At 40.9% G+C, this 13472-nt stretch overlaps 1 protein-coding gene across 2 annotated transcripts in view; it reads right to left on the bottom strand.

Annotated features, from left to right (window-relative positions):
- The window catches only part of LOC147684253 (putative cation-transporting ATPase 13A4), a 296688-nt gene that overhangs the window by 152057 nt on the left and 131159 nt on the right, over window positions 1-13472 (bottom strand). Inside the window, exon 9 of one of the 2 annotated variants that reach the window (XM_086944650.1) lies at window positions 3920-4051. The exons of the other annotated variant lie outside the window; for it this stretch is intronic. Coding sequence (XP_086800776.1) covers window positions 3920-4051 — 132 coding nt within the window. The remainder of the gene's footprint in view (window positions 1-3919; window positions 4052-13472) is intronic. 2 annotated transcript variants of the gene reach the window in all.

Below are 13472 nucleotides of genomic sequence, written 5' to 3'. Positions count from 1 at the left end.
GCGACGGTGTGATGTTGTTGCTGTTGGCATTGGGATTGGCGAGCTCTTTCACGATGCTGAAGAGTTCCTTGCTGTTGTGTGTGTTGTTGTCCAGCTGTTCTTTGAACAATGTCTTTTTGGTGGTGTGGTGTTTGTGGGTGGCGTTCTTGAGGGCTGTCATGTTTTCTGTCGTCTGTTCGCGGTGCCAGGTTTTTTCGAGGGTTCGGCAGGATTTCTTTGATTCTTTGAGGTTGTCTGTGAACCATGTTGTTTTCCTGTTGCCGGGCTTGCCTGGAGGTTTTTTCAGTGGTGCAAGGGCGTCTGCAGTGACTTTGCTCCAGCATCTACGGGGGATCTGTTGCGGGCGGTGGTGGGATGTGGTCTTCTTAAAGGTGAAGTGGATGTAGCTGTGGTCCAGTGTAGTCCGGTGGAGTGGCTGAAGGCAACGTGCCTGCTGGCAGAGAAGATGGGGTCGAGCGCGAGGCCGGCTTAGTGGGCAGGGGTGTTCACCAGTTGCTTGAGTCTGAGGTTGGCGAGTAGGGTTGTGGTGTTGTTGTCATTGTTGTTCTCCAGGTGGAAGTTAAGGTCCCCTAGGAGGATGTAGTCAGATGAAGCGAGGGCATGTGGGCTGATGAAGTCGGCGATGGCTTCACTGAATTGTGTACCTGGGCCCGGGGGTCTGTAGACAAGGGTTCCTCTGAGGGTGATCTTGGGATCGGTATGGATCTGGAAGTGTAGGTGTTCGGCGGTGGTGAGGGCATCTTCGGAGTTGGTCGTGACGTCAATGGTGTTCCTATAGATGATGGCGATTCCTCTTCCGGTTTGGTTGACGCGGTCCTTTTGGGTGATCTTATAGCCATCCGGAATGGCTATGGCGATGTCGGGGGCTGAGGAGGCGTTCATCCAGGTTTCTGTGAGGAAGGCGACGTCTAGTACTGTTGTATCAAGGAGGTCCCAGAGTTCGACGGCGTGCTTGTGGATGGAGCGGGTGTTGGTGTAGGATGCACTTGAGGTGGTTGTTGTTGTTGCCTGGTCTGGGTGGAGGGATGTAGGTTCGGAAGAAGTTAAATTTGCAGGTTTGGCAGAAGAAGGGTCCGTGGGTGTGCTTCGGAGTGGCTTGGTAGCAGGTGGCTGGTTGGCCGGTGTTGAGTGCCTGGAGGGTGGTGGTGTTGTATCTTAGTCGGGTTTCTTGATTTCGGCGGGGGCCAGGTGTTCTGGTAATGGGCGCGGTCCAGGCGTGGACAGACGCAGACGGTCTTGCCTTTGGCGCGCCTTTGGCGCGCCTGCGGCGCGGCCTCCATAAAAAAGGCTATGAGAGGAAGGAGCAGCTGGGAGGTGGGAGCTGGGCGGCGTCCATAAGAAGGGCTATGAGAGGAAGGAGCAGCTGGGAGGCGGAAGCTGGGCGGCGAATGGGGCACCAGGGGGGTGGGGCCGCAGGGAGGCAGCGGTGGGAATCGCGAGGGTGGGGAGCGGTGGGGGGCAGTAGGAGAGGGCACAGGGTCAAAGGCCTATCACAGCGGCAGAAAATATGGAGAAAATAAGGAGAATAGTAGATGGTGACAGAAAGAGAAGGCAGAAACAGAGGCAAAAAAAGGAAAATCAGTCTGAGGTGGAAGAAGAAGGACTGCTACGATCACAGGCGATGGCACAGCGGGCAGCAGGACAGCGGCACAGGGGGACCGTGTGGCGGCTGAGGGGGGGACCTACATGGTGACAGGGTCAAAGGTCGCTCCCTTCACCACCGCGCGGCCTCCATCTAGTCTGCACTGTTAGTTTGAGGGACACATACGAGAACGCTTTGTCCTTCCTTTGTTTTGTACTCGTAGGAGACAACTCTTTTACCCAGACTAAATAAAACTCTTTTTCTACATCTCTTGCAGGGCTGGTTAGATCAGCATAACCTCAATGATATGTCTCCCCTGATCCACATGCCTTGGCCTAGTACAGTAAACACAGCACTTATAGTTTTGTCATGACCAAAATAAGCATCACAGGATCATCTGCTCTCTGCGTGGTGCAGGGGTTTTCTGCATGCATTTACACTCATCAACACTGCCTAAGCTAGTTACCCCTCTCACGTCGTAATGTCTTCCCACACTATTCCCAAAATTCTGCACAATCAGAGAAATGATTCAGCTCTAAGTGAGGACAACAAGTCACAGCTTTTCTGGAACCTTCATCACATTACACTGGGATGTATCCCATATCTACCACATGTCACTGCTCATATTATGTTAACCTGCTTATATAGATCTACTAATAGTTTGGAAGATAGCCTCATCCGGTACTGTACTAAACCTGGAACTAGAATGTGAAGAATATAGAACTCATCGGAAAGGTCACTTAAAAATCTTTCTGCAATCAGGAAATCGCAATATAGAGATAGTTATATCGCTAATCTAATCTCATACACTGTATATATTGTGTTTACCGTACATTTTGTTTTCTGTATCTTTAGGGTTGTATACTTAAATTATGTCATATCTCTTTGTATAGCCTTACTTTACAAGATTGGTCTCCTTTTTTACCTCATGATATGTAAAGTGCTCTGATACCCAGGGGTCTTGTTCGCGCTATACAAAACTCTCTAAATAAAATAAATAAAAATGAATGGCTTATGTATTCAACCTTTACTTGACTGTTTGTTTGTGCTGCAAGGATGTCAGAGCAAAGAGTTCATTTGTTTCAGATTCATGTACTTGCAAACATCAGGATCAGTTCACCATGCTTACACCAATATCCAGTGTGGCATGCCTGACTGCCTGTGGACACCCTTATAAAATGTGACTTTTTGTTAGTTGTTGGCTCCTCCCTATTCCTATAATTCCAATCAAACAATTTGCCTAGAAGTATTACTACACCACAATGAAAAGCATCTAGGACTCAATCGCAAAAGATTTCTTCTTAACTCATACAATGGTCTGTGGGCTAGTTGAGGAGTAATCATTAACCAGGTATGGAAATATATGTACTTGAAACCAGTTACTCATGTATATTGCTTTCAATTGATATTTAAGTCTAGGTTTTAACAGCACAGCTATCAAACAGAGCTCTTTCTCACAACATACACAGAGTGGGCCTTGAGTCCACCTCTTTCAACCATGGGTTTCTTTGACCAGCTCTGTAAGCCATTGGCTTCAGACTTTGTCAATCTCGTTGTGGTTCAGCCCAGAGGAGTATTCATCTCTCATTTAATGACATTGGTTGTTTAGGGTATCCCCCATCTTAATTCTAATGCGTCTTCTGAATTGCATGACGGACTACCTTGAAACGGTAGCCTTCTGTGTCCATGTCAGCTGGCTGCCTCTCCATTGTCTTCTTCTAATGTGCCAATCCTGCATCCATTAGTACAAAGAACCCATACCTATTAACTTTTCCAATGCTTGTTTATAACGAGTAGATTTAACTTTTTGCACTGGTCATAAACCCAAAAAGGTATTGTCCAAAGCTGAATCAGTGGAAACCATTTGTAAATGTTTCATTTGATTTTAGAGCAGGTATTCTACTTGACAAACACATTGCAAAGGTACCTGTAGAGCCCCACCAGACAAGGCAGGACAGCCTAGGCACAAGCAGGTGCACTAGCAGGGGAAGAGGCTGATTCTCACATTGTACCCCTTTTATTGGTGCAGGAAAAATGGGAAAATGTGACAGCAATAACTAGTGACCAGAAATCTAAAGAAACCTAACAGTACCGGGCAACTTTCCGCTAGTTTTAGTATTTCTGAAGGTTCATGTTGTTCTGAGTGTACTGGCGCATCAGAGGATATTGTGTAAGACTAATTGGTTATTTATTGAATATGGAACTGCGCATTTAGTACGGCTGCTATTTTTATGTATTGTATGTATTTATTGCATTTGCACTTTTATGGTCATGTGATCAAAATAAAGTACTTTGATGAAGAACTGTGTCACTGAACAATCTAAAAAGTGTTCATACCTGTAAGCATGCCTTCATCTACAATGCAAGTCCCGTTAATGAGTACAGCATCGCATGGCAAATAAAGCTTGTTTCCAGTTAATATAATCACATCTCCAGGCACTAAATTGTGCGATTCCACCTCTTTGTACTCTACAGAAATAGAAAATATATTGTTTACACATTCCTATTATTATGGATAGTTCATGACTTGGTGTTTCACTTTTACATTCTTTTTTTAAATGTGGATAGTTTAGACAAATAATTTGTTATCTTAAAATGTGAAATTCAAAACATTTCAATAATCATTCTGTTAGAACCTTTGTTATATCTCCTCCATCATTATAATTCAATGTTTCTCAAATATATCAGATCCAAGAAGAGGTAATTTAATGGTGTAAAAATGTTAGAATGCAGAAAAAGAGAAGGGCTTTGGAAGAAAAGAAACTCACATTTTCTACAACTTTCATTAGTGGTAGGCGAATGATAGAATTTGTGTTTGGAAATGAAAAACTGAAAATTAGTGTATAAATCTGAAAGTTTGCTTTTTTTACCAGTTAGCGAATTAGCTTTGGGTGTATTTAGAGTCTTGAATGACAAATATTTATTTTCTTGCAAATTGATTTATTTTGTATCAAATAGTTTTGTAAGAATAATTCGTTTTATTAAAGAATAATAGTGATTGTTTCAATTTGTGAAACATGTATACAAAAAATCTGTGGTGTTCTACAATGGTTAACGATTTTTTAAGACAAGCTTACCTAGACACTGCATTCAGGCCCAGAGTTAAACAATATTATTTATGTCAAATGTATGGGTGTTTCTACTTTTCAAACCAAAATATTAAGTTTGAAGGTCTTGAGTGAGGATCTGTAGACTGTGTAATGATCAGTTGGAAACAGGGCCCTATTTAGGGTTTGGAAACTTAACATTGAATATGACACAAAAAGAAACACAAATTCACTGAAACAAACTAAAGGATAAAGTGACGCTATAGTTAGGTATGGTAATAAGATCCTAGCTTATGTTAATAAAAACCCAGACATTCGCTGAAAAAAACGCAAAGGTTAAGGTAGCCTAATAATTATGTTTTGAAATGAGATAAGAACTAAAATCTAAAAACAAAAAAAGCACTGAAATTCACCAGTTAAAGTTTAGTGAAATAACTACAGACTTCTCTCCTGACATCCACTGTTTTTTTTTTAATCTCAAATTATTTTTCTTGAATTCTCAGGAAAAGAACAAAGGAATGATAGACACAGAATAATAATAATAATGACCATAGAAATACTGACAAAAAATTCAAAAACAAGGAAAATTACAAAAGAAGAAGAGAAGGCAGCAAGTTATCCAAGTGCGTTGCAGTAGGAGTTACAGTTATGCTAGAAAGATATATAGGTGGTCTATAATTATCACAATCTACAATCCTATTAAAATACATATACATTAGAGGTTAACAATAGAGGACATAGCAGTTTATATACAATACATTATAGGAGGTCGAGATATATGAAACAATTCTTTAGAGGGGAGGGACAGGTGGGAGGCCACCTTTAGAGGTTGAGATACCTAGGTAAGGTGTTTGTGTGATGGTAATCAGTGGGATAAGTTTCATTGTGGGTCATATGAAAAGGAAAATAGCTCTTGGAGTCACTCTGGGTTCTGGGGGTCAAAAGATGTAGGCCCAGTTCTTCTCACCCAGGCAAAAGGGCAGCGGGCAGCAGGCAGCAGATCAGCACAGCAAAGCAGGAGAGTGGCAGTCCTTTCAGCAGCACAGCAGACCATCTTCCTGGCAGAATATCCACGGGCCCAGAAGTGTACTCAAATAGAGAAGCCTGAGGTCCAGTACTTATAGCTAGTGTGCCTTTAAAGTGGGGGGGACTTTAAAGATATGCAGTTGAAGTGCACAAAATCCACACCCTTCTTGTCCTGGCACCAAACTCACTACAGGGGGTATGTAACCCTTTGTGTGTGGTCAGGTCACAGCCTATTCAGGTATGAGGCTGTGCATAGTACCTACCTCCCATACAGCCAGAAATGACTCATTGAGACACACCTGAGTTCCTATTGTGTATGCCTGTTTAGTGTGAACGTACAAAGCCCAGCTGCCAACTACATATGATCAGAGACAGGCTAGGAGGTACCAAATAGCTAAAGCAAGAAAATACCAACTTTCTAAAAGTGGCATTTTCAAAATTGTAATTTAAAATTTGACTTCACCATAAATTAGGATTTTAAATTAGAATTCAAGCGACACAACATTTGAATCATTTATATCCCCTCATTTGGAAATTGCATTTATAAGATATAATATGTTAATCCCAATGTTATCCTATGGGAGAGAGAGAGAGGTCCGGCAGCAGTGAAAAATGAATTTGATCGTTTTTCACTACCAGGACATGTAAAGCTTAAAAGTACATGCTCTGCCCTTTAAATACACTGCATAATGCCCTCTGGGTTGTCCTGGCCCTACCATGGGGTGACGTATGTATTAAAAAGGAAGGTTTGGGCCTGGCAAAATGTTTATTTTGCAAAATGTTTATTTTGCCAGGTCAACATGGCAGTATAAACTGCACACACAGACTCTGCAATGGTAGGCCTGAAACATGGTTAAAGGGCTACTTAAGTGAGTGGCACAATCAGTGCTGCAGGCCCACTAGTAGCAATAATTTACAGGCCCTGGGTACATGTATTACCACTTTAATAGGGACTTATAAACAAATTAAATATGTCAGTTGTGGATGAACCAATACTTCCATGTATAGGGGAGAGAACACAAGAACCTTTGCACAGGTTAGCAGTGGTAAAGCATCCAGAGTCCTAATACCAGCAAAATCGAGAACAGAAAAGTGGAGGAGAAAGGCAGAATGTTTTTTTGGGGGGAACCCCCCTAAGGCTGACAGGTCTAGGAGACTGTGAGAAGGAGATTAGGAGTAAGAGTAGTGAAGATTAGCTGTAAGTAATCAAGCTATTGTTTATATGTCTACATAACTAACCAGAGGTGTTCTGAATTCTTTGTTTTGGACTTTAGCACAAAGAAATAAAACCCCCATAATGAGGTGTTAAAAATGAAAAAATATTTTGAATCAGTCAAATGTACTCCAACTTTGAAAATAGATAGCACTAGAGTCTACCATTAATGTGTAATGTCACCCAAATTTACAGTGAGCCGTCTCACAATTGTCAATGTCAGGGATTCCACCAAACCAAGTTTGTACTCTTATCATCTTTCTTGAATCCCCTCATGAAGCTGGAGCCAGCAATGGAATAAGCCAAGAAAATGGGCGATCTAATGCATCTAGACTCAGTTGAAACTTCTCTCCCCGGACATGTACAGTATTCAAAGAGATGATCTAGCTTTTGGTAACCACTGTTCTCTACAGGTATGCAAGTTACCCCAGAGGTAAATCTAAACAATACAACATCTCTTCTTCTACATACGGTGCTGTGGAACAAATGCTTAAAAAAAGAGGTCTAGCCCAATGACATATTGAGAGGGCCTTTGGACTAAATGTTGGGACTATCCTCAATATCGCTGTATGATGTTATATGCCAAGGAATGGCTCCCTATGTTACATGGAGCTTATATCTAGCCAATGTTTCTGTTATTGGGAAGACAGGTAGTTTCAGGGGTCAGGAATGTCTGGAAGGATCGTTAATACTGTGTAGCCGAAGCCATCACAGAATATTTTCAGATGGGTAAGCTTTCTCAAAGGATCCTGGCCAACAATGTTTCCTATTCCAGCAAGCCAACTCTTGGCTTATATAGGTACACAGAATAACTGTACTGCTCTACCTTTAAATAGCATCTCCTACCTCCCTTGAAAGCCTCAGTCTTGTAGAACTTCCAGGTCAATCTTTAATACTAAGCAGGTCATTGACTTGGGGATAACATTATTTGGGGGTCTCTATGCTGGCATGACTCTCATCTGAAACAGTGATGAAAATGACCACCTTCTTAGCCAGCAAGGAACCATCAAGAAAATCAATGCTGCCACATTGTCCGTCAGCCTGACCAGAATTCCATATCAGTGAAAAGGGAGTGAAACCATAGAGGAGACACCTGCCAAGACATAGTCCATGTTTTTTGTCCTCAAAAATGGAATGGTCTGAAAATCTGGAGCAAAAAGTCAGAACATGGGCATTGGGTGTAAAGGCAAACAAATCAGTGACTGATATAGTAAAACAGATGTATGGTTCGAAATGTCTCTCAGTTCACGACTAGATATTGTAGTAAAGGACAAACTTGACTTAACTAACTAGCCCGAGCGAGGAGAAGATGCAAATTCATACAACAGCACAGACTGAATGCTAGTGGTGCTAATAACCAGTTCATATCTGCCAACTGGAAACAAATCCTACTCCTACGATATATACCCTGAGGATAAGGAAACATGAAACTTAATGAGGGCTGAATGCCCTAGACCCTTTTTTGACAACACATGAGAGAGGACACCAAACCTAGACCCTGAAATAAACACCATTTTATTTAAAACTGGAAGGGATCCAAGGAAAGGTCTTGAGCGTTGCCTCAAACAATCCCAGGACAAAGTCCTAGATATTTTGGGCCCTCTTGGCAGAATATTAGATCTGGCTGAGGAAGCCTCACTCAAGAGCACGCATGTAGATGTTGAACTACTCCGCAGTTGGAGCCAACGCGCACTATGTCTCCTGGGAAATACTAACGGTGGCCTGATGGCAGAGCTTAGAAGAGCCATAGTAATGAGAATCCACCCTAAATTGGGAGATTTGGCTAACAAGGATTGTAAGGGGGACTCAAATGGTCTCCTTTTTGGAGAGAACTTCATTAGAATGTTGGAGAAGTATGTGACAACATTTTCAGCCTTTAGCAAGGCTCAGTCCAACATGAGATGCATGCTCGGCAGCAGGGTTTTTGGAAGGGCTGATAGTATGGGACTGGCTGTTAGCCATGGACAGCAGAGGTCCAACTACTATCAATATAATCAGCGAAGTTTCGGAAGGCAATTCCATGGAATTTATACCTTCCTTCCCCAAAGAGGTCGAATCCCCACGCTCGAGGGGGCAGAGGCAGATTCCAAGGAGGTGGACATCAAGCCAAGAGTCCTAACCCCTACAGGTTCTTCCTTTCAAAAGTACTGCGAAGACTACACATTTTCAGCAAAAATTGGTACCTGATAACAAACTATCCTTGGATACTCAACACCGTAAGAGGGTTCAAGATAGAATTCATCCACACACACTATCAAAAGCACCAACACTGAGAATTGATCTTAGGTCAAGACCAGTCAGCCTTAGTGGAATCAGAGGTTACTCAAATGTTACACAAAGGGGCCATTCGCAGAGTCTTAGGAACAAACAATGGGGTTGTAAGTACAATATTTTTAGTAAAGAAAAAAGACAAAGACTGGCGGCAGTAATAAACTTAAAGCAACAAAATACCTTCCTTGTATATAGACACTTCAAAATGGAAAGTATTCATCTTCTGACATTTTACATGAAAAGGATTGGCTTGTGAAATTGGACCAAAAGATGCGTATTTCACAATTACTATGGATTATCATTCGCAAAATGATATACTTTTCATATGGAAGGGAACATTTTATCACTTTTGTTGTCTTTCCTTCAAGCTCTCATCAGGCCCTTGGTGCTTCACCAAGATTCTGAGACCTGTAGTAGCTTTCTTAAGAAAAAGGGGTGTTCGATTACTGATCTATCTAGACAATATGTAAATAATGTCACAGAGTCAAGAGAAATTGCTAATACATATGAAGTGGACAAAAGACCTCTTGGAGGGACTAGGATTCATTGTCAATACCAAAAAGTCTGTGCCAGCCCCTACACACAACCTAGAATTCCTACAGTTTCAAGTGAATACCATCACAAGCCAACTACAGTTACCCCTGAAGATATTGTCCAAAATAAAGAAGGAAGTAGCTTATGTCTTATCAAAAGAGGCAATGAGTCTAAGATCTCTAGCAAGAGTGGTTGGCTGACTGTCCTCTTCCATTCAGGCTGTTCCCCCGGGTCCCTTACATTTCAGGGCCTTGCAGAGACAAACATCCTTGGGTTTGAAGAAAGGTTTATGGTATTCAGAAAAGTTTCCCTTGTCTCTGGAGGCTCGAGAGGACCTCCTGAAGGGGTGGAACAATCTGGACAGTTGGAATGGGAAGGCAATCTTTGGGAATGTCCCAGATTACATAGTGGAGTCAGACGCAAGCAATTTAGAATGGGCTGCGAGTCTGGACAAGATAGAGACAGGAATGTTCACTTCACAGAAATTGTCTAGAGATGATGGCTGGCTTGAAAACCCGGATGAGCTTCAAGTCCTATATAAGGAACAGTGTAGTTCTATTAGGATTAGACAACTTTACAGCTGTGCCCTATATCAATCGCCTAGGGGGGCAAGGTCGAAAGTACTCGCAGTAATTGGCCAAGATAATTTTGTATTTTTGTTGGACCCAAAAATTCTACTGAAAGCAGAATTCATTCCTGGTCACCAAAACATAAGGGCAGATGGGAACTCAAGGTTTCTACTCAAGCGACTGGAAACTGAACCCACAATTTTTTTTTAAAAAATCAGAATCTTTGGGGTCTATTTCAGTCAGGTGGGTCTGTTTGCCAGCAGACTAACTTTTCAAGTGAAGCAATATTTCAGCTGGAGACCAGAACCTAAAGCTATGGGAGTGGATGCCCTGCTCCAATCCTGGGTCTAGAAATGTTGCTATGCCTTTCCCCCATGTGCTCTAATCCAGAGAGTATTACTGAAAGTATACAGAGAGAGATGCAGCATCATACTAGTAACTCCCTTTTGCAATACACAAGTATGGTTCCCGGGGGTTTTGGAATTAGCAGTAGACATCCCACAATTAATTCCAGGGAGTTTAGACCTTCTCTTAGGACAAGAATGGGAACAACATTCTCTCTTACAAGAAGGAAACCTTCTTGTTTGCAGGATTTCAGGACATCAAGCAGAGATTCAGGTCTTTCAAGAGAGGCTAAAAGCCTTGGATGAGTCATGGGCACCAGGAACAAGGAAACGATACACAGGTGTATGGAACAAATGGTCTAGTTGGTGCCTGGAATGAGATTTAGATCTCTTGGATGCTCCTATAGTCGATATAGCCAATTACTTGCCAGGCTTATTTAGATCAGGCTTATGTTTATGAACTGGTAACTGCTACAGATCAGGCATTTCGGAATGTCACACACTAATAAATGAGTGCTCTATTGGTAGCAATCCTCTAATTCTCAGAGTAATGAAATGGATAAAACTTAGACGCCCCCCAGTGCTAAATATGAGACTCAATGGAACGTTAACATTATCTTTGATTCATTTTTTTGTCCTGATAACCCTTACCTCTCAATAAACAGATGTCTATGAAACTAGCCACTCCACTTGGCCTTATATCTTTCAGAAGAGTATCAGATGTTAGAGCATAGAAATATGCAATAGATTTTTATCACCAGACAGAGTCCATTTTGAGTTTTGGAAGACAACCAAAACAATGTCAGAGAATATTGTTTACCCTTATTTTAATGATTGCCGAAAACGGTATCTGTTGTAAGTTGTTTGAAAGCTTACGAAATATAAAAAATAACTTTCATTTTGTTCTATATAGTTCTCTAGAATACACTGTATATTCAAATATATAAAACAAATTTTAAAACATCTGGAAGTGATTTATGACCGTACCAGAGGAAGAATATTGGGGCATATTATCAAGGGGGTTTATCTCTGCTTTTTTGGCTTTAAAAGCCAAGAAAGCGGAGATAAAATTATCTCCCTATTACCTAGCTGTCGCTAACACCAGTTAGCGATAGCTAGTAGGAGATAGCGACCATCTTGGGCCCCACTTTGCATGTCAGTGATATTTATCACTAATGATATGCAAAGTGGGCGTGCCAAGATGTTAGAGACTGAAAACAGTCGCTAACATCGCTATCTCCTATTACCAACTTTTGGAGATATTCGCGCTAAGCGCGAATATCTCCAAAAGCTAACACCTGCCCTGAGCAGTTCTTAGCCATGTTATCCAATGGGAGGTGGATAACATGGCTAAGAGCATTAGCTCGGTAATGCATGAATATCGCTGAGTTTTCAGCGATATTCATGCATTAAGGCGATTTTTATCGCATTTGCGATAAACCTTGGTAATACCAAGGTTTATTTGCGGTAAAAATCGCTGCAGCGCAGCGGTAAATTTTTGTCTCTAACCAAGCAATAGCGATAATTATCGCTATTGCTTGGTAATATGCCCCATTGTTCTCCTATCTCAAGCAACAGGTGGGTGTGTGTGTGTGAATTACATGTGTGTGTGTGTGTGCATATGAAATGGCACTATGAGTGATTTACTTTATGCCTTTGGTAAGAAGTGATTGTTCGTATGAAACCAAAAGTGTAATATAAATACATTTGTTGTATTTATTGACAAACATGTTTTTATTTAAAAAGGAAAAAAATGTTTTAACTAATGTGTTGTCTTATGGAAAACGACTTACAATATAAATAGTGATAAATATGATCTATGTTGATTGTATGCTTGACCGAAATCGCTGATAAATTGTAACAGTATATACAAAAATGAGGACTGTATTGAGAATACATGACTAAAATGTTTGGTCAATTGTAATTTGTATACATTATTGTTTTTTTAGATTGTCTGGGGAGACACTGATTGTAACATTAAGCCTGAAGAAGGTGGCTAATCACACTAGGCCACCGAAACGCATCGCATTGCTTTGTGTTTATTGAGCACCCAAGCATCTCCAAGGGTTACTAAGAAAAATGATAATGAATGTATATGCTGCCTTTGTGTTAATACATTTGTAAGACTTGGTGTGCCAATTTGTTAGTTAGTCTTATGTCCCCAACAACTGTCCCAGTTTCTGAGACTGTGGTTGTTTTAAATCAATTTTTTTACTTTGATCATGAAATGTGCATTAATGATGTGATGTTTTTAAATTTGTTTTATATATTTGAATATACTGTGTATTCTAGATACCATATACAACAAAATAAAAGTTCTTTTTTTATATTACCTTTTTTGTTTTGTGCGGTTGATGATGAGTGCTAGAGTGTCGTATGCTTGATTACTGTGAAGTACCCGTATGCTTTATATAGAAGGTACCCAAATGGATCTTTTCTTTGACAGAAGTGTGTTATCCTGGTGTCCTGTCCCTTTGGTGAGTGGGAGCCCTCTCTCTTTATTTTGAAAGCTTATGAAAGCAGCATGTCTGATGTTAGACCAGATGGTGAGAATCAATTGTTTTTAAAAAAGAAATTATTTTATTGAGAGTTCAAGTAAATACAATAAAACAGTACTGCAGGGTAAAGTTCATAGTGCAACACTTTTAGAGTATAGGTACTCAAGATATCTTACAACTAACCACGCAGTGAAAAAACATTTGATTTCTGAAGCGATCCATAAAGAGTAAGAGATAGGCTAAAAGCAAGAGGTTGACAGAATATGAATAACTAAGTGCATAAGTGTGTAACATGAAATAACATTGGTTTTGTGAATTAACATGAGAATCAATTGTTGATATCCTTTGTGAAACCATATAAAGCAATATCTACAGCTACTATTTCTAG

The sequence above is a fragment of the Lissotriton vulgaris genome, chromosome 11, assembly GCF_964263255.1.
Source record: "Lissotriton vulgaris chromosome 11, aLisVul1.2, whole genome shotgun sequence".
In the NCBI taxonomy this organism is placed as follows: Eukaryota; Metazoa; Chordata; class Amphibia; order Caudata; family Salamandridae; genus Lissotriton; species Lissotriton vulgaris.
Note: the sequence above shows the minus strand (reverse complement) of the source record. Positions and strands in the feature narration are given on the sequence as shown.